The sequence below is a fragment of the Mastomys coucha genome, unplaced genomic scaffold (assembly GCF_008632895.1).
Source record: "Mastomys coucha isolate ucsf_1 unplaced genomic scaffold, UCSF_Mcou_1 pScaffold23, whole genome shotgun sequence".
Classification (NCBI taxonomy): Eukaryota; Metazoa; Chordata; class Mammalia; order Rodentia; family Muridae; genus Mastomys; species Mastomys coucha.
This window is the reverse complement of record NW_022196906.1, coordinates 112728406-112752663: the sequence shown is the minus strand read 5'-3', so window position 1 is coordinate 112752663 and position 24258 is coordinate 112728406. Positions and strand designations below refer to the sequence as shown.

The 24258-nt window shown below is 47.9% G+C and overlaps 1 protein-coding gene across 2 annotated transcripts in view; it reads right to left on the bottom strand.

Moving 5' to 3' along the window:
* Positions 1-1580: 1580 nt before the first annotated feature.
* Itga9 (integrin subunit alpha 9) overlaps positions 1581-24258 on the bottom strand; it is a 312929-nt gene continuing 290251 nt past the window's right edge. For both annotated transcript variants that reach the window (XM_031345861.1, XM_031345862.1), the window contains 2 exons: positions 15119-15238; positions 1581-5280 (listed from right to left, as the gene is read on the bottom strand). In XM_031345861.1, coding sequence (XP_031201721.1) covers positions 5182-5280; positions 15119-15238 — 219 coding nt within the window. In that variant the 3' untranslated portion in view covers positions 1581-5181. The remainder of the gene's footprint in view (positions 5281-15118; positions 15239-24258) is intronic.

Below are 24258 nucleotides of genomic sequence, written 5' to 3'. Positions count from 1 at the left end.
GACAAGCCACATGTAACAAAATGCAGATGTCACGAAAATCTAGATGCTGAGGACTTGGTGTCTACTTAAAATTCTCTCTACTTTTCTGCATGCTTAGTTTTCTTTTGCTTTTGTTTCATAGTAAGAATGTTATAAATACCCACACATACATACCCACAAAGCAGAAGTTCAACTTTCACGGCCTTGCAGGGATCAGTGGTCTATAAAGTGGCAGGCATGGAGGCACACAACTGATTTTATTACTTTACAGGTTGAGGCAGGAGGATTCCAGTGCCAGGCCAGCTCAGGCTACACAGCCAAATCTGGAATCATGAATGAATGAATGAACAGATGAAAGAGTCAATCAAAAATAGGCACTCTGCCCCCAGCCAGTACTCTTGAGGACCGTGGCTCTTTGTGGAACACAGTGTGGGAGTAGAGCCCAGGGCCGTATGGGGGCTCTGAACCCCACCCTGTAGAGGAAGGGCATGGCTGGCCTTGGGATGGATTTGTTGCGCCCATTCCATGGGTGGTCCATTTAAACCCCAAGGCCTGATCCCAGATGGGAGCCGGGCAGAGGTGAGGGCTAATACTCTCTGCAGGAACATATGTCATCCTAGGCTTCAAAGAATTACCACAAAGAACTTTCTAGAGGAAGTCACCAGCCAGCGGCCAACAGTCAATAAATAACCAATGAGCCGCATGGGCCATGAATGAGAGTCATGAGAGGGAAAAAGAACAGCTAGTGTGTGTGTGTGTGTGTGTGTGTGTGTGTGTGTGTGTGTGCGCGCGCGCGCGCGCGCGTGTGCACTCACGCGCACTCACGCGCACACCTGGGTGAAGTCAACAATGACGGCTGTAGAGAACAAACTCATACACGTGGAAGTTGTGACTGATGACCTAGGACGCAAAACCCAAACTAGATAGAGCTTAGTTTTGAAAACAAGCAACATATTAGGTAGATCTTTGTTAGTAATATCTAGAGGTAAAAGAAAAAAATAATAGTTCACAAATTAAAAGTATGTGTGATAAGAATGAGACTGTAACTAGCAAATGGAGATTTAAAATCTAAGAAAATGAAGTGTCCATAGATGTGCGTGTGAGAGGGCTGGGAGAAAGCTTACATGGGGGTGGGCTGAGCCTGTTAGCACAGCTGGCAGATTCTTGCTTAGAATGAGATTCCCACTTTCAAAAAACCAGATGGGGTGGTGCACGCCTGTAATCCGAGTACTCTAGAGGTAGAGACAGAAAGATTAAAATTTGGGCTATCCTTGGCTACACAACAAGTTTGAGAATAGCCTGGGCAAATGCTTAATGACTTACATTGCATACATGTGGAAGAGGTCTGCTTGTGATTTCATTGGGCTGTATGTCTCTCTAGACAGACAGATACTAGGTCTAGCCCCAGGCGGGCAGGCAATACACAAAGGTGGTAGTGTGGAAATTATGTCTTAAGGGCAGGCTCAGCCCCATTGCGTGGGGTGCTTCCATGGGACTTGGCAGCCCTTAGTGTGCTCTTTAGCATTCACATTGCATTATATTGGAATTCCCTCTTCAGGCCCTTACAAAGTTCAAAGAAATCACAGTCAGACACGCTGGGATCATTTGAAGCCATATTTTGTTTTATTCCAAACTTAATTTTGTAAACCTGGCATCTCCTCAAACAGTGCAAGTGATTCAGAAGTGACTGCAGAAATAGACATGAGTTCACAAGACACAGTGAGAAAGGGCAGCCCTCCCTCTCCAAATCCTCCCGGGCTGTGTGTGTGTGTGTGTGTGCGTGTACATGTGCCTCAGGAAAGCTGCAGACATGCAGGGAGCAGAGATGCCTGCCACAGCAACAAATCACTCAGAAAGCTTAAACCCACACCGCCAATCACACTGTGCACGTCAGGATCAAACAAAGCAAACCAAACACATTATAGTCTGAAATGCACATCAGCCATTGAGAGCATGGCACCTTGGGGACTTACTCTCCACTCCCTTCGAGCAGACATTCTAGAAGGCTCACTCGGCCCCAGGGTTCTGCAGCCTCCCTTCAGTTATTATAGAACATATACTCCTCCATCCAAACCCACATCGATTGCAATTCTGTGTACTCCAGGAAATCATTCGGAGAATATTCAGTTTCTGCCTTTTGTTTACCAACGGGATGGTTCCCCCAAGTGCTATTTTGGGGGAGGGAGGGTACTGGGAATGAACCTATTTGTGGGGTACTAGAAAATGAACCCAGTGCTTTCCCTGTGTCAGGCAAGCACTCTGTCACTGAGCTGCATCAAATGACAATGCTTTGTAGTGCCTCTAAATCTCAGGAAGTTGACATTGGGCATCCCTTTCCTAGTTTATGTTTCCCAGCTAATCAGGTATAAAGCTGTCTCATCCTTAAATAAATGTGAATAACATTTCCACACCTGCCACACTGGGGCTCAACAGGTAGCACACAACAGGGGTCACTGGCCACTGGGGTGTCCCAACAGTATGCTATTTATTGAGAATCCATTTGCCTTTGGCTTTAGTAGGCCATGCAGTATTTAGTGCATGGGGGTTGAGTGGTGGGGCACAAGGATGAATGGACGACTTCATGCAGCCTGCCAAAGCACTGCCTGAGTCACAGTGACAGGACGCAGGGTGTGCACTGGTCGATCGACCGGCTCCACACGTCCCTCCTGCTAATGTTCTTGTGTGTCTACATTTCATCATAGCCTCTCTGTGGCAGGGCTCACTTTGTGGATGCTCTAGTCTTTCTTGAGCTGGTTAAACCCAAAGACGCAACTGAAGAAAAGACACATGACAGCGCCCTGGAAAACGTCTTCAGAAGGAACTCAGAGGCAGAGGAAGGCTGCAATGGGCGACACGACGGGCTTTTTAGAAGAATGTTCTAGAAAGAGGTAACACAGGCACATCATCCCACCTGCCCACCTTTCCTGATCTCCTGCAGAAGACTGGAATGGAGATGCTGAACTGCCCAGCTGAGAGAATTCCAAGACAATGTCCCACCCCCTTCCTTGCTTCTGCACAAGGCAGCTAGACCCCTACCTCTCAACATTAGCAGACAGGCAAAGAGGCCTCCTCTCCCCTCTGGTGCCTTTTTAGAATTTGCTTCCAGAGCTACCATAGTTTTCTTACAATCTGCCTCCTGAAGTTGTAGTGACCTTTTGAGCACATGACTATTCGAGATGTTTCACCATCTGAGATCAGGCGCAAGGGACCAGATTCCAGATGAGTCTGCCCTTCCTGCCTTCCCTGCTTTCTCAGGTGCAGCTCCGCAGGCTAGCTGAGCTGAGCAAGGAGGAAGTCATCCTTCTCCACTGCTGCAGGAAGTAAGCCAGTGGGGATGGATGCTATAACTGCAGATGGTTCTGTAGTGGTCTCACCACCCGAGACTCTCAAATGATTTATTAAAGGAAACCATGACATGATTCACGATGGTCATAGGACATCTGCAAATGGGGTTCATGAGAATCCACACGCCACACCTATTGTGGGAGAGCTTACCACCCTGAGGCACGAGGTGATTGTGCTCTCGGGATCCGCCATCATCCAGCGCAGTGCCTGACCCACAGATCAGGATGCACATGGCTGCTAAAGCTAAGACTTCTTCCCTTATTTCTTTTGATAAAACTTAAGAGCCAGGTGTGCACTGGCTTCCTTTCTTGTAGTGACCACTGTCTCCATGTCTGACTTGGTCACGGGTCAGATACAATGACTGACTTCTAGGACCAGCTTAGACTCATGGCCATTTTAGTTACACAAAGCTGAAGGTGGCATTCCCTTGTGTGGGGGAGGAGGTGCCAAAGCTCTTGGCTCAGAGTTCTTTGTATGATTTCTGGGTCTCTTTACTTGAGGGTGCCCCCAACGTTCTCCTCTAGAGGACCGAGTCATCTTGTCAGCAAGAACTAAGGGCAGAAAGCTTATCTCCCCTGCAGGAGTGGGATCACAAAAGTCCAGGTCCTGAGCCTGACTTGCGCACTAGATCTAACTGGTCTGAAGCCACCTCATGGGTTGTCCCCTGAAGAGACACTGCTGCCTGGCTCCCTGCACTCTCCTGTCTTATATTCTCAACTTTCTCACTGTTACCTTCCGGGAAGACTTCCTCAATAAATTATTTACACCCAAGTCCTATAGGGCTTGACGCTTGAGAATTCCACCTAAGGCATAAAGCACAAACCATAGGGGGTGACCCTTTCTGGAAAGGTATCTGCAGTGCCACCAGTTGGGGACATCAAGAGTGACAGAGGAAACGGAGAGCCTTGTGCTAACGTTATACCACAAGCTAACAGCTTACACACAGAGACACAGGTCTTTGCTGAGAGAGCACAGCTTCGGTCCTGGGCTCTGACCTCTGGCACATGTTATCTGGGATGAGATGCTATTCCGAGGTTGACCAGTTGTCCATCCAGCACTTGCTGACTCCAGAGGAGGGTTCGGTGCCTGCTGCATGCATTAGGGTGGCACAGAGCATCTGCTGGGGGAGAAGCCAGGCTTTCCATTCCAGTCCCTGCTGAGAATCTCCCAGTGAGAGGTCCATAAGAGAACACACAGATACTTCAAGCTCTCTGAACTTGACTCCAGGTGGTAACAATGGGGAATAAATGTCTTAGGTGGCTTGCCATATCCTTGGTGCTCTTGCAGTGTCCCCAGCTTGGTGGATTCATCTCATGAAGTTTCTTCAGTTTGTTTTATCTGCAAAGTTTTTTTTCCTTCCCTAACAACAAGTTCCAAAGTAGAATAAGTTCCTTCTCTTTTAAAATTTGTATGCAGGTACATGTATTTTCAAGATTTCAGTGCTTGAGTGAATTATAGAACTATTTAATAGAAATAATAAAACATTGATACAAATATAAAGACATGATCAATATAAAAGGCTTACATTTATAAAAAATACTTTTAGGTAACAGTTTTCCCCTGAGGGTTGACCACACAATGTTGTATCCATAAATATTGCTTTGCTCTGTAGCTTGTCTTTCCAAAGTTCTGAGTTCATCTTGTGAAGGGGAGTGGTGGTGGCCCCAGTCCTGTGAGCTGGCTGGAGGTGGCCATCTCAGGTCGGCACCGGGCTTGACAGGATGAGGAAGAGAGCATCAGTGGGGCCTCCGAAAAATCTGGAGAAGATTTCTTTCTTCCAAATATGGAAGATACAAAGATCAAGGACCACAGGCTGGTGATGGGGACATGAGGGTATCACATGACTGGCATGGCGGGTCACTGGTTTTTCTGGACCCAGTCCCAACCATCTTCATTCTCTTTCCGGTTTTTCTCAGCTTCAATGATTTCTTTGTACCTTCTGCGGAAGAAGCCCATCTGAAAGACAGAAGAGGCTTGGCATTAGGACTGCATTTGGATGCCAAGGCAGCCTGAGCTATGGGGAGGCAGGACCTAGCCCCTTCTCAGGGCTGTGGATGCTAGCAGAATGTCTCAGGTCACCACACTGACTTCCTGAAGTCTCCCTCCCGTGAGCTGCTGGAACTGCGTTGCCACAGCACTGGGTTCTGGAAAGCTTCACCTACGGGGGGTGGAGGGGTTATTCAAAAGCACTTGGAGTGGCGAGAAAGACAAACATGTCACAGTCATCAAGTTTGAAAAAGCTGTGTTCTTCTTCACATTTGTGATAGACTCTAGTACAGCAAAAGGGTCTGGCCAGCCATGGGAGGAGCCACCATTTCTTAAGCTGAATTGCTGTTTTTCTTCCTGCATATGTGTGTATATATGTATATGTGTATATGTGTTTATATGTGTATGTGACTGTTTACACACGTGCATATGTATTTATGTTTGTACATTTATGTGTACAGGTGTGTATGTTTATGTGTACATATATGTATGTGTTTATTTGTATATGTATATTCATGTATATAAGCACATGTACTATATATATTATATATGTTTATGTATATATCTGTGTGCTTATGTATGTGTTTATATGCTTGTGTTGTGTATATGTGCATGTGTTTGTGTGCACATGTTTATGTGTATATATGTATTTATGTGTGGAAATCAGAATCAGGTATTGTTCCTCAGGAGCTGTCCACTTGGATTTTTGAAGTGAGTTTCTCAATGGCCTGGACCACGCCAAGTAGGCCAGGCTGGCCCGTGGGCTCCAGGCATCTGACTGTGTCTACTGGGGAGCAGTAGGATGACAAGCGTAGGTAGGCCTGGCTTTATATAGGTGTCAGGATGGGCACAGGGTCTTATACCTGTATAGCAAGCACTTCATCAACTGAACTATGTCCTCAATCCTTATACAAACTTACTAAAGTCCTGAGAGACAGCAGCCATCCACCCACTTGACAAATACTGCTCTCATCTAACACACTTTCAAAGGCACCCACAGGATCCCATTCCCCCACAGGATCCCATTTCCCACAGGATTCCATCCCCCACAGGATCCCATCCCCCACAGGATCCCATCCCCCACAGGATCCCATTCCCCACAGGATCCCATCCCCCCTTGTCATCTACAACTTTCTCTCATTTCTGTGGCATTCATGGTACATCTACGCTGGAGTCAACAGTGTGGATCCCCCGGGGCTGGCTCTGCATCCCGACCCAGGCTGGCAGTTTTCTCCAGCTTGGGACCCAGAAGTCTCCTCTGTTCCAGCCCCAAGGCTGCGTTTGGCCTGTGGCTTTTCCTACATGGTAGGATAAGTGGTTCATCGCACACACTCATTACAATTGCTACTGTCCAGTGTCTAAGCAACTTTTTATAGCCTGTGGTGATCAGTACCAATTTTCAACCTGACAGAATGGAGAGTCACATGGGAGAGGGGCCTCTGGGCATAGCTTATGGGGGTGGGGGTGATCTTGATTAAACTCACTGGTTTGATGAGACCTATCTTTAAAAAATATGTATTTTTATGTGCATGAAGTGCTGTGCCCACAGTGTGCATGTGCACCATGTGCAGCTCATAGGCCAAACACAAATGCTGTGCTGAAAAGACTTAGACAAGCTAATGCAATGGCGATGCTCGCATGTCCACGTCATAGTGGCAAAGCTAATGCAACAGCGATGCTCACATGTCCACGTCATAATGGCAAAGCCAACGTACTGTCCCCTCCTGAAGACACCAGGGCAAGTTCGTTCTTCTTAAGGAACCAGCCCAACTGCCCACACAGACAGCCTTGCAAGCTCCACTCTCATCTGCAGAACCCCAGGCTCTCAGAGTTCTGATCCTGATGGTCAACCTATGGGTAATTATGTTCAGGGCAGGCTGAGTGCAGCAGTGCAGGCGAGCCATGCACACATGGAATGGGGGTTTCCAGATGCCATAGAGAAGTTTACAAGGTTTACAAGGACCACTTCCCAACAGATGGCAGTAGAGGGTTTATTCTAACAAACCCAGATTTTCAGGCAAATGAGGTAAAAGGTATCGAGAACAAAAGGGAAGAGGATTTCGGGATGATTTAGTCATGTAGTACCTGCCTTGTATGCACAAGGCCATGGATTCTGTTCCTAGCACCACACACACACACACACACACACACACACACACACACACACACACACAAAGAATGAATGGATGGATGAGCGAATACATGAATATTAGTTTGTATGGTCACCACACTGTACGGTACCTTGTGCCAACTAGTGTTCAGTGCCACTCTTCCTGATCATCTTGCAAGTAGGTCCTGTGCCTGAGACACCTGCCTTAATTTAATTATGACTCTTTACATATTTCTAGGGAGAGCAGCCAGACCTTTCAACCTGTCACAGCGTGTCATGAATGCTGCTTGGCCATTCCTACCTGCTCCTACTGCCAGGATCTCAGCCTCAGATGCCTGGGAATTTAGCAGATTCCAGAGTTAAATATCTAAGGGATGAGTCAGGACTTCATCCAGCTACATGAACAGAAGCCCACCCTCCTTTCCTCTTTCAGTCATCTCTACATCATAAAATTATGTGAACAGGCTGGTAGATGGAAGACAGATTATAAGGGTCATAATCAGAGTCTTCAGGTAAACTGAGAATCACATGTGTGTGTAAGTGTATGTGTGTGCAAATGTATGTGTGTGTATGTGTACATGTATGTGTGTATATATACATACACATGTATACATATATACATGTATACATACATACACATATTTTAAGAGAGCATATCATTGTATAACACTGGCTGGCCTAGCATTTACTATGTAGATCATGCTGGCCTCAGACTCACGGAGATCCACCTGCCTGACTGAGAACCCAAATACTGAAGGGAGATACACTAAGTGAAAACAGAAATTGACCCTGTTATTAACGGCTGACAAATCAGCAGCGTGATATGTTTTAGTTTTAAAAATTGTTTTCTGAGCTGGGCTTTTGCTTTTGGCATGAGTCAGGTCCTAGATTCAATTCCTAGCAGTAAGTTCCAACGAGTTTTCCTTTCACTTAAGGTATGGGGAGCAGATTTAACAATATGTCTAAGGGGACTGGAGAGATGGCTCAGCTGTTAAGAGCATTGACTGCTCTTCCAGGGATCTTGAGTTCAATCCCCAACAACCACATGGTGGCTCACAACAACCATCTGTAATGGGATCAGATGCCCTCTTCTGGTGTGTCTGAAGACAGCTACAGTGTACTCATATAAATAAAATAAATCTTAAAAAAAAAAACATGTCTAAGATATTAAACATGATGTCTTGATACATGGATCCAATGAGAAGTGTCTACTGTGATCAGACTAAAGAACTCAGTGTTAATCTTAGCAAACTTCAAGGACCCAATATGCATTTTCAACCTCATCTTAAAGTATGGATACACTGTAAAGCAGAGGAAATTATGAGATGCTCAACAACTGGCAAGATTTGATGTACTTTTTCTCCCTTGCAGGCCTGCCTCCCTTGGGCATACATACTCGATTTTGTTAGAACTATTTGGGTATTTGGGAGAAAATTCTGGAAAGTGTTGGGCAGACCACCCTGAGCCTTCTGGGAAATGATTAATCAAAGCATACGCTGCACCCAGAGCAACCCCACACTTCCAAACCAATGGAGTCAGTTATTTTTCCTGAGTCCTTTCTGGAATCTTCCAAAGAAGGGTCAGATGTTTTGTTTATAAGTATCCTGCTTGAAGGAGAGGCATGCCTAGCTTCAAGGTTTATGCAGCTGGAGGCCTGGAGGAGCAAAGTGTCTTCTGGTCCTGACAGAGTCCACACCGACAAAGAGCAGCCCCCACAGACTAACAGGATGTCTCCAAATCCCCAGAAACCTGCCCGGTAGCAGATTCTCCCTGAGCAGCTTGGGTAGCGGGGTGGTGGGGGAGTCAGTAAAGCCAGAGAAAGAGATGAGGATGAACCCAGTTCTGAGATACTCAGTCCTGTGGTCCAGTCCATTTCAGGGTGATATGCACAGCAGACTAATCCAGGGCATCTAGTCTCTTTGGGGTGCCTATCTATGCACTGGCCTGTGGGGTGGTTTTTGGGCAGCCATTCCAAGGACCTTGGGCACACTCTCCCTCTGGACTAGCTCTGGACCTTTGTTTATGGGCCTCTCAGTTACTTGGCTGTTTATACAGCAAGTCTCCATCTCGAGATGTTGAGGACACAGTATCAGACCAATATTTATCTCCAAATATAAACCGGTCCCTCCACACATTTCTGGCACATGATTTTTAATGGAGTGGTGGTGGGAGTGTGTGTCTGTGTGTACACATGTCTATATACCCTTTGCAAAGTCTGGTTTGGAGGCAAGTTGGTGACCTCAGTAGCCTCTGGAGTGGTTGCCAAACCTTACACATTCTCTGTGCCACTCTGCAGATGTCCATTGCTAAGCACTTTTTTTTTTTTTTTTTTTGTGAGTTACAAGTGATGTTCTTCAATAAGAACCATGCTCTCTAAGAAAGCTTGAAAATACCAGGCTCTAGGAAGGGTTCTGGCTGATGGAGGCCTCTAAGGAGCTCTTTTCGGGGTTGGGGAACAGCTAAACCCTTTCTGCACCTTGCCTCTATGTGCACCTTGACCAGTTGGGACTGGGTCCTCCGGGCGAAAGAAAGGCACACTGTTTCAAATCATCTTGTCTTGAAAAAGTGTCAATTGGAAAAGAAAAGAGATGGAGGGTCCTAGGTTGAGGACAGGGGATGAGCTCCTTGACTGAAGGGGTGGCCTGTGTGCCTGGCAAAGTACAAACAGGAAGAGATGGCCTCAGGAAGGGGGAGAGGGAGGCAGAGAAGCATTTCTTTCCTAAAGGGCAAATGTCCAAGTATCTCTCTCTCTCTCTCTCTCTCTCTCTCTCTCTCTCTCTCTTTCTCTCTCTCTCTCTCTCTCTCTCTCTCTCTCTCTCTCTCTCTCTCTCTCTCTCTCTCTCTCTCTCTCTCTCTGCTTAGCTCAGGCTGGCTAAGTGGCTTAGCTTCAGTACTGAGCTGAAGGTGTTCCTCAGATGTGCTACCCCATGCTCTGGTGTCTCTGAACGATTCGACCTTCTCATAAACAGGCCTCTAGGAAGAGGAACCGGGCTGGGGTGTCTTCCAACCCGGCCAGGAGCTGGCACAAGCAAGAGGGAATGCTTTTGAATTTTCTCCCTTGAAAGAGTTTCATGTTTCAAAGTCTTCCTCCTGCACAGTGGTTTGGCAGGCTACTGTAATCCTCACACATGAAGTTTAAATTACGGTTCCCAGTGTCCGCGGACGGCACAGCTCTGAGGAGGTTGATTAGGATCCATTTCAGGGCTCTGCTTAGCTTGGGGCCTTGCTGTGGATTTTGTGTAGGAGCCAGGTCCTTTTGCCGCCAAGCGTGAGAGAGTCTGGGCCATGAGCAGGTCTTTAGGACGGAAGGTTCTGGGGTAGTCATGGCAGGGGTAGAGGGGGAGGTTGGGTGGGCTGAGCCCAAGGGCAGGGATTGGGGCTTAGCATCGTGGAGAAGGCATTTGTGGGACCCAGGGGGGCTTCTATTTCATAGATAGGAGCCCTACAGGACCATGTCACAGGGTCAGGGGCCAGTCCAAATCATATATGATGCTCCTCTCTGCTACTAAAGTACCTTCTCACAGGGTTTCAGGAGAGTGTGAGGCCTGCTGTTTGCCTCGGCCCAGGTACTCGGAGCACGCCACCTAATAGGGATGCAACACTACCTGTTGGATAAAGACGTTGGCCACCTGTGAGTGTGAAGCATGCAGATCCACAGGCCTGTGTGGAACTGTGAATGCCCTGGCCAAGCCGGCTTTCCACTCATGTATATAAGACACAGATGACCAACCACAGGCAATAGTGTCCAGAGGCATTCTGAATGGGAACTCAGAGGCCTCCTGGATGTTTCAGTGGGTAGAGGCGCTGGCCACTAAGCCTGATGATCTGAGCTCAGTCTCAGGGGAAGACCCATTCCTGCAAGTTGTCCTCGGACCAGTGAGACCCCTCTCCCCCAACTCCCTACATTAAAAAATAATAGAAGGAAATAGAAGTTTCCATACGGGAAGAGGCCCTGACCTCTGGCCACCTCTCCATTATGTGTTTCCTGGCCAGCTGGGTGGCAGGTGCCAGCCAGTGGCTTCCCGGGAGGGGAGTGGAGGGGATTACATATGGACTGTGGTAATAAGCCCAAACTGGTGAGGTCAGACAAGCCAGACGTCGGACTGGACTTAAGCCAGAATCCAGCTGGCTTCTCTGCGCTGGGCCATCAGTGTGATATTAAACTGCTCCCCGATACCCACGATGCATGCGCTGGGCCATCAGTGTGATATTAAACTGATGCATTCTTTTTAGGTGATAGATATAGGAATACAGAGTTGACAAAATGTCTGCAGCCCAATATTCTAGGGAATGTAGGTCTTTCATTTCAACTGCTTTTTAAAAACCTCTGTGAGATTTGTTAGTCAGTCTTTAACCAAGACTTTTTTTCATGACTTCTCAGTCTCTTTTTATGTAAGAGCCAGACTACTTTATAGCAATGCCTGACAGTGGACAGCCTTCCCACATGAAGACTGTACCGAGATTTTTAAAAATTACAATTAATTTTTGTGTTCTCACATGCGCATGTGCATGCCGCAGTATACATGTGAAGATCAGAGGATAACTTGTGGAAGTCAGGTTTCTTCTTCCACCCCGTAGGCTCCAGGGATCAAACTTGGGTGGTCTGGTTTGGCAGCCAGCACCTCTGCTGGCTGAGCCATCTTATCAGCCATTCTTTCATTTTTAAAATTAATTTAATGTGTAGGCATGTGTGTGTGTGTTCCTGAGTGTATACATGTGAATATATGTGTGCCCAAGTGTATAGATGAGCATGCGTGTGTACCTTAGTGTATACATGAGCATGAGTGTGTGCCCGAGTGTACACATGAGCATGCGTGCACGTGTGTGTGTGTGTGTGTGTGTGTGTGTGTGTGCGCGTGTGTGTCACATTCTGAGAACTCAGAGCAAACCTGAGTTTGTACTGAAATAACAGCTCAGCTGAGAAGAGTCCCCTTGAGGCAGGGGAGCAACCTGGAGAGCCAGGTCTAGAAAGCTTTACACAAAGGCTGCCAAGTTAGCACATAAATGAAACCAGTGGGCGAAGTTGAAGGCTGGAAGCCCTCAGGAGAAGGCCAGCTAGAACCAGTTGGGACACTACAGAGGTGTCTGAAGGTGACCTGCGGTTCACTTTAATACTAAAGCACCATTCTGTGACCCTGAGGCCTGTCAGCTGACAGGATTCTAGAAGGTAGGCATTAGGTGCTCTCTTGGATTTAGGAAAAGATGAAAGTCCTTATAACATGGATACCCCCAACCAATAGTCACCAACAGTTACCACCCAGCTCCTGTGCCTCATCTCAAACGAGAGCTTCCAGATAACTCCATGGCAGGAAGGGAACCATGGCTGTGGAGATCAGTAAGGAGCAGTCAGCTCTGCTAGGATCAGATGGCAGCATGCATTTTACCTACCTTCACTCTGATCCAAGGACCAACAAAGCACAGAGATACATAATTCACACATCCGAGCCAACCCTGGACCCTCACCGCCTGGGATTAGCCTCAGAACCAGGATGACGGTAGGAAGTTCTATGCAATTATATTTTAAAGCAGACAAGAACTATGTGTGTCCTCTCTCTTGCCCTTCAGAGAATAATAATGGCCCCACTGTGTGGCGTATACCAGGTTGCCCTTCAGTTCCCTCCTATAGAAAAGAGGCTATGACCTGCAGCCTGTGTGTGGCTCTTATCAGGCATCATGGTCTATCACCACGCTCTCTAAGCAAAGCTACACCGGAAGGAAGGCAGGAAAGGGGGGGGGGAGCACAGGTAATAAGCCATCCCTGGGGTGGCAAGCTCAGTGGGGGGCCATTAGGAGGTCCAGCTGGTGGAATGGGAGTGGCCACGACACTCCCTGCTCTGTGTCTGGGCCCAGGAGGCTGGAACAAGAGTGCCTTCATCTCATTCCAAAAGCCTACATGAGGCAGATGCCCCACCCTCTAACCCACCACTGGCCTTTTCTAACACTGAGCCTTGTTCTCCACCCACAGGCCAGAGGTCCTCTCAGCGGGAAATAGCTGGAGACAGACAAGGGGGAGTTCAGAGTCTATCTGGCTGTGTAGGGCAACTTGGAGGATTCAAAAAGGAGGAACTATCTGCTGTTGGCTAATAGACAGGAGAATGCACACTTTGCTAAACCTGCTGTGACCTGGGGTGGCATTTCAGGGGGGCAGCTTACAATGTGAGCTACAACCCTCCGTGACTCCCTCCGTTCCTAGGGTTCTCCTCTAAGGACACAGTGGAGGATTTGTTCAGCTTTCTAGCTTTGAGGTCAATCACACTGGCATTGTTAACAAGCTGTGTTCAGCCAGGGACAATATTGGTTCTAGGGCTAGAGGGACTGCGGACTACAGAGCAGGCACTGTCATTAGGATGTGGCTGGGAATGGACTCCTAACAACATGGGGAGAGGTTTACAGTATTGCTGCCAGGGAACAACAGGCTGCCAGATAGCACAGGGACATCTGACATGCGCGGGGATGGAAGACGGGCGTATTTCCATGTAGTGTGCGCCATGTGTTTCCTTCGCTCTCCAGACACTCTTTCAAGTAAACCACCACTGGGTTTAGAGCGGTAGAGCTGACCACCCACCTCTTAAACATACAGTTCTCCTGGGGCTCTAGACTTCACATACACTAAATTGTATTTCTTAGACATACAGTTTTCCAGATTGAGGAGTCACAGGAGCAGAGATGGTGACTTGGTTGGTTAGGTACCTCCTGGGCAAGCATAGAGAGCGAGTTCTGATCTGCAGAACTCATGTGAAAAGCCACCAAGCATGCTGGCCATGGTTTACAACCCCTGCTGGGTAGGCAGAGACAGGCCCTACTGCTCCCTGGCCAGCCATTTTAGCCTCATCTGCCCGTGCCAGGCTAAAGAGAAACCATGTCTCAAAAAGAAGGGTGAAGGATTGATGGCTCAGTGGTTAAGAGCACTGACTGCTTTTCCAGAGGACCTGGGTTCAATTCCCAGCACCCACATAGCAGCTCACAACTGTCTGTAACTCTGTTTCCAGGAGATCCAAAACCCTCGCATAGACATGCATGGTGACACTTTTTCTTTATTAGTGTCATCGGATTTGATCAATGCATGTATACTGGTTTGTAATCCCACCGAAATTAAGTATTTGGATTTAAGTCATCTACCTGTAATAACTCTCATAGGTTGTTCCTGTATTAGGCATTTAAAACCTGCTTTGCCAAAGAACACTAGGTATTCACTTGTGCCCATAAGATAACTCAAAGGGAGGAGAAAGCCAGCAGTCTCTGCCCCGTTGTGTGTGCCTCCTTACCTCTGGGTCAGGCTCTGCTTAATGAATGCCCACCGAAAAATCCACAGTACCTAAGCTCTCTCATTCCCGGCCAGGCCGAAGTCACAGATAATACTGTCTTCAACTGTAGTCACCTCGGCCTCTAGGAAAAGCACTGTACCACCCATGGGGAGATTGCTCCCCCTGCAGGGGCAAACATCTCCTGAGAAGCAATGGTGACTGTGTGGGGATGAGTTTAATTAATTCTCTTAGGATAGAAGAGGGGGGATTGAGGATGCTTCTCTCTCTCTAGGGTGGTCCAAGAGGAGGCAAGATTCCATCTTCCACCTGAAGGGGTCGCTTGCTCATTTGCTCCTATGCTGTGCACATCTCCCAAGGCTCCGCAGCCTCCGAGAGGCCTCAGACCTGGTGTTCCATGTGGGAAATCAGACAGCATTGTGCTGCCCACACTTACCTTCCACAGCAGCACAGCCAGCAGCAGAAAAATGAGGATTCCCACCAGCAAACTGATGGCGATGATCCACCCCACGACGTAGCCACGGGGTTCCAGATTATGCAAGGCCTCGAAGACCACCTAGGAGGTACCACAAAGGTGAGTCTGTGAAACTGAGGTTCATGTCTGGAAAGGGCTGTCCAACAACGACCCCGACTTCAAATATCACAAACTGAACAGAAGCATGGCGGAGAAAATCAGGAATTAGATGACAACCTTCTATCTCGCATTTGGCTCCGAAAGAAAGAACGCGGGTTTCCCAAGTGGTTGACGACTCAGTACATCACTTAGTGTGCAGTTACTTGGATAAAGTCACTGTTTCGGGGCTCAGAGCTGTGCCGAAACTGTTAAAAAGAATTCACTCACGATATGTTGCTATTTCTAATCTGAGCCACACGCAATTGGAAGCTGTGGTGATTTGAAAGAAAATGGCCCCTAGAGGACCATAAGGAGCGGCACTATTAGAAGGTGTGGCCTTGCGGGAGTGGGTGTGGCCTTGTGAGAGTGGGTGTGGCCCTGTGAGAGTGGGTGTGGCCTTGCTGGAGTGGGAGTGGCCTTGCTTGAGGAAGTGGACATTGGGGGCAGGCAGGCTTTGCGGTCTCAGATGCCCAAGCCATACCCAGTGTGGCAGTTCGCTTCCTGCTGCCTGTGCCTCAAGATGTAGGACTCTCAGCTCCTTCTCCAGCACTTGCGTCTGCCTGGAGCCCACCACGCTTCCTACCATGATGACAATGGACTAAACCTCTGAACTGTTAGCCAGCCCCAATGAAATGTTTTCCTTATTAAGAGTTACCATGGTCATGACGTCGATTCACAGAATAACTAAGACAGAAGCTTTTGTTTTTGTTTTTTTGTTTGTTTGTTTGTTTTGGTTTTTCAAGACAGGGTTTCTCTGTGGAGCCCTGGCTGTCCTGGAACTCACTCTGAAGACAGAAGTCTTATCTCGCTGAGGCACACTTGTTTATTTTTACTTATATGTACATGTGTATTTGTGTGTGTATATGTCACATGCATGCAGGTGCCCTCAGAGGCTAGAGAGGATGTCAGACTCCCTGGAGCTGGAGTTACAAAAGGTTGCAAGCCACCTCACGTGGGCGCTTGGGTTCTCTTTAAGAACAAGTGCTTTTAACTGCTGAGCCATCTCTCCAGCCCCAGAGGCATACTCCTCAACTTTGAAGGACACCCGTTGGTAACATGAAGCTGTCCTGGGTCAGCTCTCAAGACCCAAGTGTGCATCTCTTTCCAACTCTAGAGACATCATGACAACAGTTCAAAATGGATTGCAATGGAAATATTACATCATAGCACTGACAAAGGTCAGTTTCCTCTTACAGGAGAATGGGCCCTTTGCCACTCTGTAGCTCACGCTGAATGCACTCCTTGGCTCATGTCTAGGAGAGTGGCTTTACGGATTCCAAGTGTCACTGTGCCTCCTCCTTACAAAGCCAGTCTAGTCATTTTTAGTTCCTTGTCTCTACTTCCGGAGTGAGGGAGCTGAGTGATGTTGTGTTGGAGTGGGGTGGTATAAATAGTTATCCATGAGACAGTCAAGCTCTATGCTTTCACATGCAGAACCCCGAATCCAGAACTTGTCTTAAGGGAACTTCAGTGGAGCAGAAAAAGCTCTTCCAACATGGGGACAAGCTAGAGAAAATGGCCTAGGAAACCCAGCAGGCGCTTTGGGTGATGGGGCGGTGCAGTCAGCAGCCAGGTGGTTTCTCTGAGCTTGGTTTTTCAAACCTGTGAATCCGGACCGCCTCAAGCCCTCCCTAGAGGTTCAGGCAAAAGTTAGCCAAACCTTCCGGCAGACGAGAGCCCTGAGCCAGCTCTGAACTCTGTGGGGCTAGCTGCAAGGCCCAGGACACTGAACTCAGTGTGGGGCTAGCTGCAAGGCCCAGGACTCTGAGCTGTGTCCCTTTGGCAAAGCCACGTTGGAGGTCTGGTTTTGTGGATGCAGAAATGAGAGTGGCCACGACAGTTTAGTCTGGTGAATTTCGTAAGAATGCCCTGTCATGTCCCTGGAATGCTACTCTGTGTCTTTGCTTTTTTCTCAGAGATGTCCTTGGTCCTCTTGGATGTGAGCTCTAGGCCTTGGCAGATCTGTCTCTTATATTCTGACAGCAACAAATTTATCTGTGAGTGACCTGAGTGCCATGCAGTGTGCTGAGAAAGCCACGACATAGATTAAAAACAAATGATAAAAAAAAAATGCACGAACGAAAACAGGAAGGGGAGCACACAGAGCACATAGTGTGGTGATATACATACTGAGCAAACAAAACATGTAGTGTGGCAACATACTGACCATCGGGGCCAGGGGCTAGACCAAGCACGCCTCTCTAAGCATCTTCCTCTCCCGCCTGTTTTCACACCTGTCACTGTCCCAGCTCAGGCCTAGACTTCACAGGCACGGGGCACTGTGTTGGCCCCTCACAGCGTCCCCCGCCATTCATTTTGTTCACCTCAGGCCTAGACTTCACAGGCACGGGCACCGTGTTGGCCCCTCACAGCGTCCCCCGCCATTCATTTTGTTCACTAAGAACTAGGTCCTGACAAGTCATCAGTATGTCACTCTGTCAATTGGGGACATCTAACTCAGGACACTTAGCCTTGACAGTCTGCTGTTCCTCCTTTCCAGCCCCTCCCAGATCAGGTACTCACATTCCAGCTACTGATCTCCCCTGAGGATCCTGTCTCTTTGTTTTTACTACCTGGGATGCCCTTCCGTCCTGGTTGTGTGACAGGCTTCATAACTGCTTGTCTTAAATACATTCACACCGTTTGGTCTCTCAATTCTGTACTTGAAAACATGATCAAAGGCAGGAAATACAAACTATAGAAAAAGTTTTATGGTCAGAGATGTTGGGTTGGCCAGATGGCCCAGTGGGTAGGGGTGCTTGCTGCCAGGCCTGACATCCTTAGTTCAGTGCTTGGGGTCCACATGGTAGAAGGAAGAAACAGAGTTCTAAACACACACACACACACACACACACACACACACACACACACACACCACAGGCACACAGGAACATAAAATGCAATTAAAGATTTTTAAAAATAAGTGGAAGATGCTTATTGCAGAATTATTCACATAAATACAGATTCAGAACTATTGTAAGCATCTAACAAAAGGGCAACGGCTTAGCTGTTGGTAACCAGGCGTCTCCACGGCCTGCCCCCAGGGAACAGGGACAGCTGCCAAGATGCAACACTGTCACCCACTGTCACCAGGAGCTACACATCCTTCCCTGCTCATGGGCCACAGCCCCTCTTTCCCTCCACACTCACCCAGAGGCAGGCTACCCCCCCTCCCCAGTAAACCTCCCATGTGAGATCTGTCGCTTGGTGTGACTTTAGGGCACCTGTTGCTTAGATTGTAACATTAACTACATAATGGTTAATATGTACCACAAAACAGAACATCACAAGCTACTAAAAATGAAAAAAAAAAAACAAAAAAAACAGCTGGAAGTGGTTTTCCATGCCTTTAATGCCAGCACTTGGGAGGCAGAGGCAGGCTGATCTCTTGAGATCAAGGCCAGCCTGGTCTATAGAACAAGTTCCAGGACAGCTAGGGCTACATAGAGAAACCTTGTCTTAAAAAAACAGAAACAAAACCAAACAAATAAACAAATAAAACTCAACAACAACAAAGAAAAACTGTTCTATAAACTATATGTCTGCATGTGTGTGTGTTTATGTATTTATGTGTAGCATGTGAACTTCTATGTATACAGGTATATATTTGTTTTTTGAGAGAGGGTCTTATTCCATAGCCAAGGCTGGTCTGGACTTACTGTGAAGCTCACGGCAATCCGCCTGTGTCGTGTCCTAAGTGCTGGGATTATGAGTGTAAACTACCACACCTGGGATGATACACAGCTTTAAATTTTATTCATTTATTTTTAGCATATAGGCATTTTACCTGTGTGTATGTCTGGTATCAGATTCTGTGTGCCTTTGCAGATCAGAGAGGGCATTGGATCCCCTGGAACTGGAATTATAGGTGGCTGTGAGCTTCCATGTGATTGCTGGGAATCAAACCCAGTTCCTTTCAAAGAGAAGCCAGTGCTCCTAACCACTGAGCCACCTCTATCTGGATGTACAATATTTTAACAAATTAAAAACACGACTCTTGAACAAATATGTAGTGAGTGTAAGACACCAAGCATTTATGGAATCAGCAGGAGGTGAAAATGGGATGAGTGTGTGTATGTATGCCAGATCTGTTGAGTGAATCAGACACAAAACTGGCCAATCCTCTGTAGGATGATATACTTTGGGGTTATATTTTTTGTCAGATAGAAATTACTTTCATCCTCACTGATAATCATGCATAACTTACGGAGCAGTGTCCCAGGTATCTCTGAAGGGACAAGAGTTTTTTAAGGGACAAGGTCTGTCACTACACAGAGACTCTCCCCGCTCCCAGCTGGGTATTGAACCAAGGGTACTGGACACGCTAGGAAATGACTGTACCACTGAGCTCCATCCTTCAATCTCAACTCTCCTCCTGACTGCATACTTGTGGTTCTGGGTAGAGACCAGGCCACAAGGGGAAGAGTTCTTCAATTAACTGACCACTGAATCTGAATGTGGTGTGCAGCCCAGGCCACCACAGGCGCAGGTTGCTTCTTAGAGAGAGGGTCAGCTGTGTATCACCCTGACTGGTTCTTGCTAGCTGCTTAGAAAGACCAGTCCATCTACAAGAGTACACGTGTGTGCATATGTGTGTACATATGTATCTATCCAGAGAGGGCTCTGGGAACCTTAAGGGGTATAATTAGTGGCCAGTGAAAGAGGGTGGTACACTGGACATCTTGCTCATTTAAAATATTATCCGCCATGGCTGTGAGGTTTTCTTGGGGATCAAGAACTCTAGGGAGTCCCAGATATCCCCCTCCTGATTCAGCCAGAGAACATTTCTATGCGGACATGGGTTCTGTCCTTTAACATGGTGATGCTGATAATTATGATGGAGACTGGAAACCACTGTTTCAGAGCTGGGACGGGGCTCCCTGCTTCTTTGGCTCAATCTTGTCTTCTGCCTTGGCTGGCTTAAACATGCCACACCAAGCCACCTGGTCTTCACACAGCTTTCTCCTTGTTAGCTTCCTCATGCTTGGCAAGCTCATTCCTCTCCAGCTTCTAGACCTTAACCCCTAATCTGAAAAAGGTTGCTCTGTTGGGGATGGCTCAACTGGAAACAACACCCCGTCAGTTACTCTGTTGGCTGACGTTCTTGTTGTCCAGGGTAGATGGTATGGCTAGGTCTACTTAGCATTCCAGGGTTAGGATGTCAACTTGGGAGTCTCTGATTCCTAAGAGAAGGCACAAAGGAAGATGCCAGAAGCCCAGGACTGACCTTCTGGGAGGTGGGGTTCAAAGCACATGTGCTTGGAATGTACTATCCTGACTGACTTGGCAGGGAAAGCTTATTCAAGGAGCATACAGGATGTGGGAAGGAGGTTTCCTTCTGGGGTCTGACCTAGCCTGAGGAGGGAAAACTCCAGCTCAGAAGAGGAGATCAGGGTCCAGGGGACAGGAGGTGGCTGGACTACGCAGATACTTCAGAGTTTAAACAAATAATGCGAAATAAGCCAACTATTTCCTTTTCCTGTGAGCATCTTTGCTTTGGTCTCAGCTCACTCATTCAGAGTAGTCTGGCACGTCACCAACACATGACTGAGTGGTTACAAGGTAGGGAGAAGGGACCCCAGGCTGTGAGGCCCCCCTCAGCTCACCCAGTGTGAGGTCTTGGGCAAATCAATTATTTTCTCCCAAATATCAGAGACTCCTTTCCTGAGAGAAAGGGCTTAGTGGTTCTCATGGAGAAGGGAGCCTTGGATTTTCTAGGGACTTCTGTGAATCAATGATCTGTGTCCCCACGTGGGGGACGGACACATGGCTCCAGGGTAGACAGCAAAGGCTCCAAATATATTCCTATCTCGCCAGCTGGGAAGCATGGCTCACTCCAGCGCATTCTTTTGTCTTTAGACAGGTTCTTGCTATGTGGCCAAGACTGGCCTCCAATTCAAGATCCTCTTGCTTCTGCCTTTAATGTGCCAGAATAATGGGCAGGTATGAACCACCATGCCCAGCTCATGTTAGTTCTTGGAAGAGAACAAGGCACACACAGCTCACCAGCCATGTTAGGCCAAGGCTCCCATGCTCTCTCATTGGGATGCTTGCCTGTGCGGGAAGCTCCCACCAACACGTGGTCCAAGCGTTTGAACTATGACTCTTGCTCAGACGCAAGCTTAGTTGACTTGCCACACTACCCTTTATGACTCCTGAAGCACACGGAAGGGGACAGCCCAGCTGGGATCTCTTCCCCATGCAGCAGAACTATCCGATACATGAGCCATAGGGAAAGATAGGCCCCTGCCTCCCTGGCAGAGCAGCTGATAGCACCAGTGACCTGGTCCCCGGTGTCTTGACTCCAGTGCCAGAGGTGATAGGGACTTGGGGGAGCTGGCTCCAGAGTCCAGGGCACTGAGTTTTTCCTGTGGCACGATGCAGCATGGCCCTGGATCATCACGTTTCTTGACTCCTCTCACCCCTCTCTCTGGTTCTCCAGGCAATTCCTTGAACTCTCAGGAAATCTATGTGGAAGTCTAGTCCACTCTGCTTCTCCGAAGCAGGAAAGGGTAGGTTTCTGCTGCTGACCTCAAGGGGGAAGTCGGGTGTACATACCCTGACACGATCATCTGATGCCCGGCCAGTTTATGTTGACACCAAGACAACAAGCGGGAACCCATATCAGCCTCTGATTCAGATGAAGGGAGTTTGGGGTGATGCCCCCCTAACTAACAATTCTCTAATCTCTGAGTTTACATTGGGGGAGTCTCCAGTTGTCTATTCTCCTTAAAAATATGGAGGTGGTTGGCGCTGGAGAGATAGCTTAGCAGTGAGGAGCAAGTCCTGCTCCTGCAGAAGACCCAAGTTTGGTTCCTAACATCCACACCGGACAGCTCAAAGCTGATTATAAACTCAGCTCTAGGGGATCCAATGCCTCTGGTCTCCAGGTATATGTGGAATACACACATATACACATAATTAAAAATAATAAAATAAATCTTCAAAAAATATGGGGAGGGGTATGTCTTAGTTTGGTTTCTATTGATGGTAGAAGAGCCTGACCAAGAGCAACTCATTTTGGGAAAGATTTATTTCTTCTTACCCCTGATAGTCAGAACTTCCTCAGGGCAGGACTTGAAGCAGGGAGCACGAAGGTATGCGCCCACGGCTTGCTCAGCCTGTTTTCTATTAGTACCTAGGCCCACCTCCTCAGCGGTAGCAGTGCCCATGATGGGATAGGCCCTTCTACACCAATCAGCAATCAAATAACAATGTGCCCATAGGCTTGCCCAAAGGCCAATCCAATAGAAGCATTTCCCAGCCGAGGCTCCCTTTTTCCCAGATGACGTCAGTGTGTGTTGAGCTGACAAAACACTAACCACCCCAGAGTGCCTGATAAGTCTTTGCCTCGGCTGGTGAGTCTTGCAGTGAACTCACAGGGCGGGGATAGCTCTCCTCCTGGTGATCTTCCGGTGCCTTTATGGCTCACAAATGGGGTTAGGTGTCTCTGGAGTATATTTCTATTTTCACTCTGTACTCCAGCTCTTCCCAGAGAAAGTATTTTCTAAGACCGTAGTGGATCCTTGTGGATAATGATAAACTCCAATACTAACTCTACACAGCCATATTAGAGTTGAATGTGTGACAATAAGAGACTAGCAATGATAACAACTCATACGGTAGAAGATTCTAACAGTATTGTGTAATGGTACTGATGGATTGGTTCTGGAATTTTCTGTTAGTATTTCAGACTGTGGTTGACTAGGAGCAAACACTATGGATAAGGGGTGCTCCTGCACCCCTCTGAGGTGAACTTCTCCTCCTGATAGAAAGCAGTTTCCTGGGATGCACTTAACTACGGCAAAATCTCCATGGCCGTCCTTCCCCTTTTCTTGCTTACCCCTAACTCACTTTCGGTAGTAAGTTGGATTGGGTTGAACATGAAAACCAACAAGTTATTGGCTCCTCACAATCTTTGACCCTGTGGTAAGGTCTTCAGGTCTGAGACTGCCATTGAAATTGATCGTGCATCCTCCTGGTAAGTGTGGTGGTCTGAATGAAAATGCCTCTTCCACACCCCGATATATTTGAATACTTGGTACCCAGTTGTTGGAACTTCTTGAAAGGATTAGAAGGTGTGGCCCTGCTGGAGGAGGCCTGTCACAGGGGGTGGGGGCAGACTTTGAGGTTTCAAAAGTCTAGCTGTTCTCTGCCTGGCGCTTGTGGCTCAGGAGAGGAGCTGTGATCGGCTGCTCCAGGGCCCTGCCTGCCTATCTGCTTCCTACTGTGCTTCCTACCCTGATGCTCAGGGACCCAACCTCCATCACTGCTAGCCACAAAGAAACTCTTTTATGAGTTGCTTGGGTGCAGGGGTTTCTCTGTGTAGCCCTGGCTGTCCTGGAACTCACTCTGTAGACCAGGCTTGCCTCGAACTCAGAAATCCACCTGCCTCTGCCTCCCAAGTGCTGGGATTAAAGGCGTGCACCACCACCGCCCGGCAGGTGCAGTGTCTTATCACAGCAATAGAAGAGCAACTGAGAGTGAATATCTTCAGTGGCTACCTTAAGGAGCAAGTCCGCACACGATGGACTCCAGATTTCTAGTTACTAACACATGTTCTGCAAAGCATTACTTGTATCCTGACATAAAAATAAAAGACATGTGGGCCGAGGATGGACCTCGGGGTAGATGAGTCGGCTAACACCTTCAAGGCCACGCTAGGGGGGTGTGCGTAGGAGAGGAAAGGCAGGAGGGAAACTGTCCCGCTGTCCTAACTCACCGCCTTGTATGCTATTTATGGTTAAAAATCCAACTGCCTTCGTCCTCACCACGCCCTGCCGGGCACTAGACACAGATTCATCTCCGCATCGGTTCAAGGCCACAACAATTTGGTGCCTAATCTGAGAGGCTGTGAAATTTCACCTGATTTAAGTTTGCTGCCCAGCCTCTGCGGAAATCCCCCTTCAGATGGAAGGTTGATTGGAGCCAGGCACTCAGAAGAATCTTGCGGGGGGGGGGGG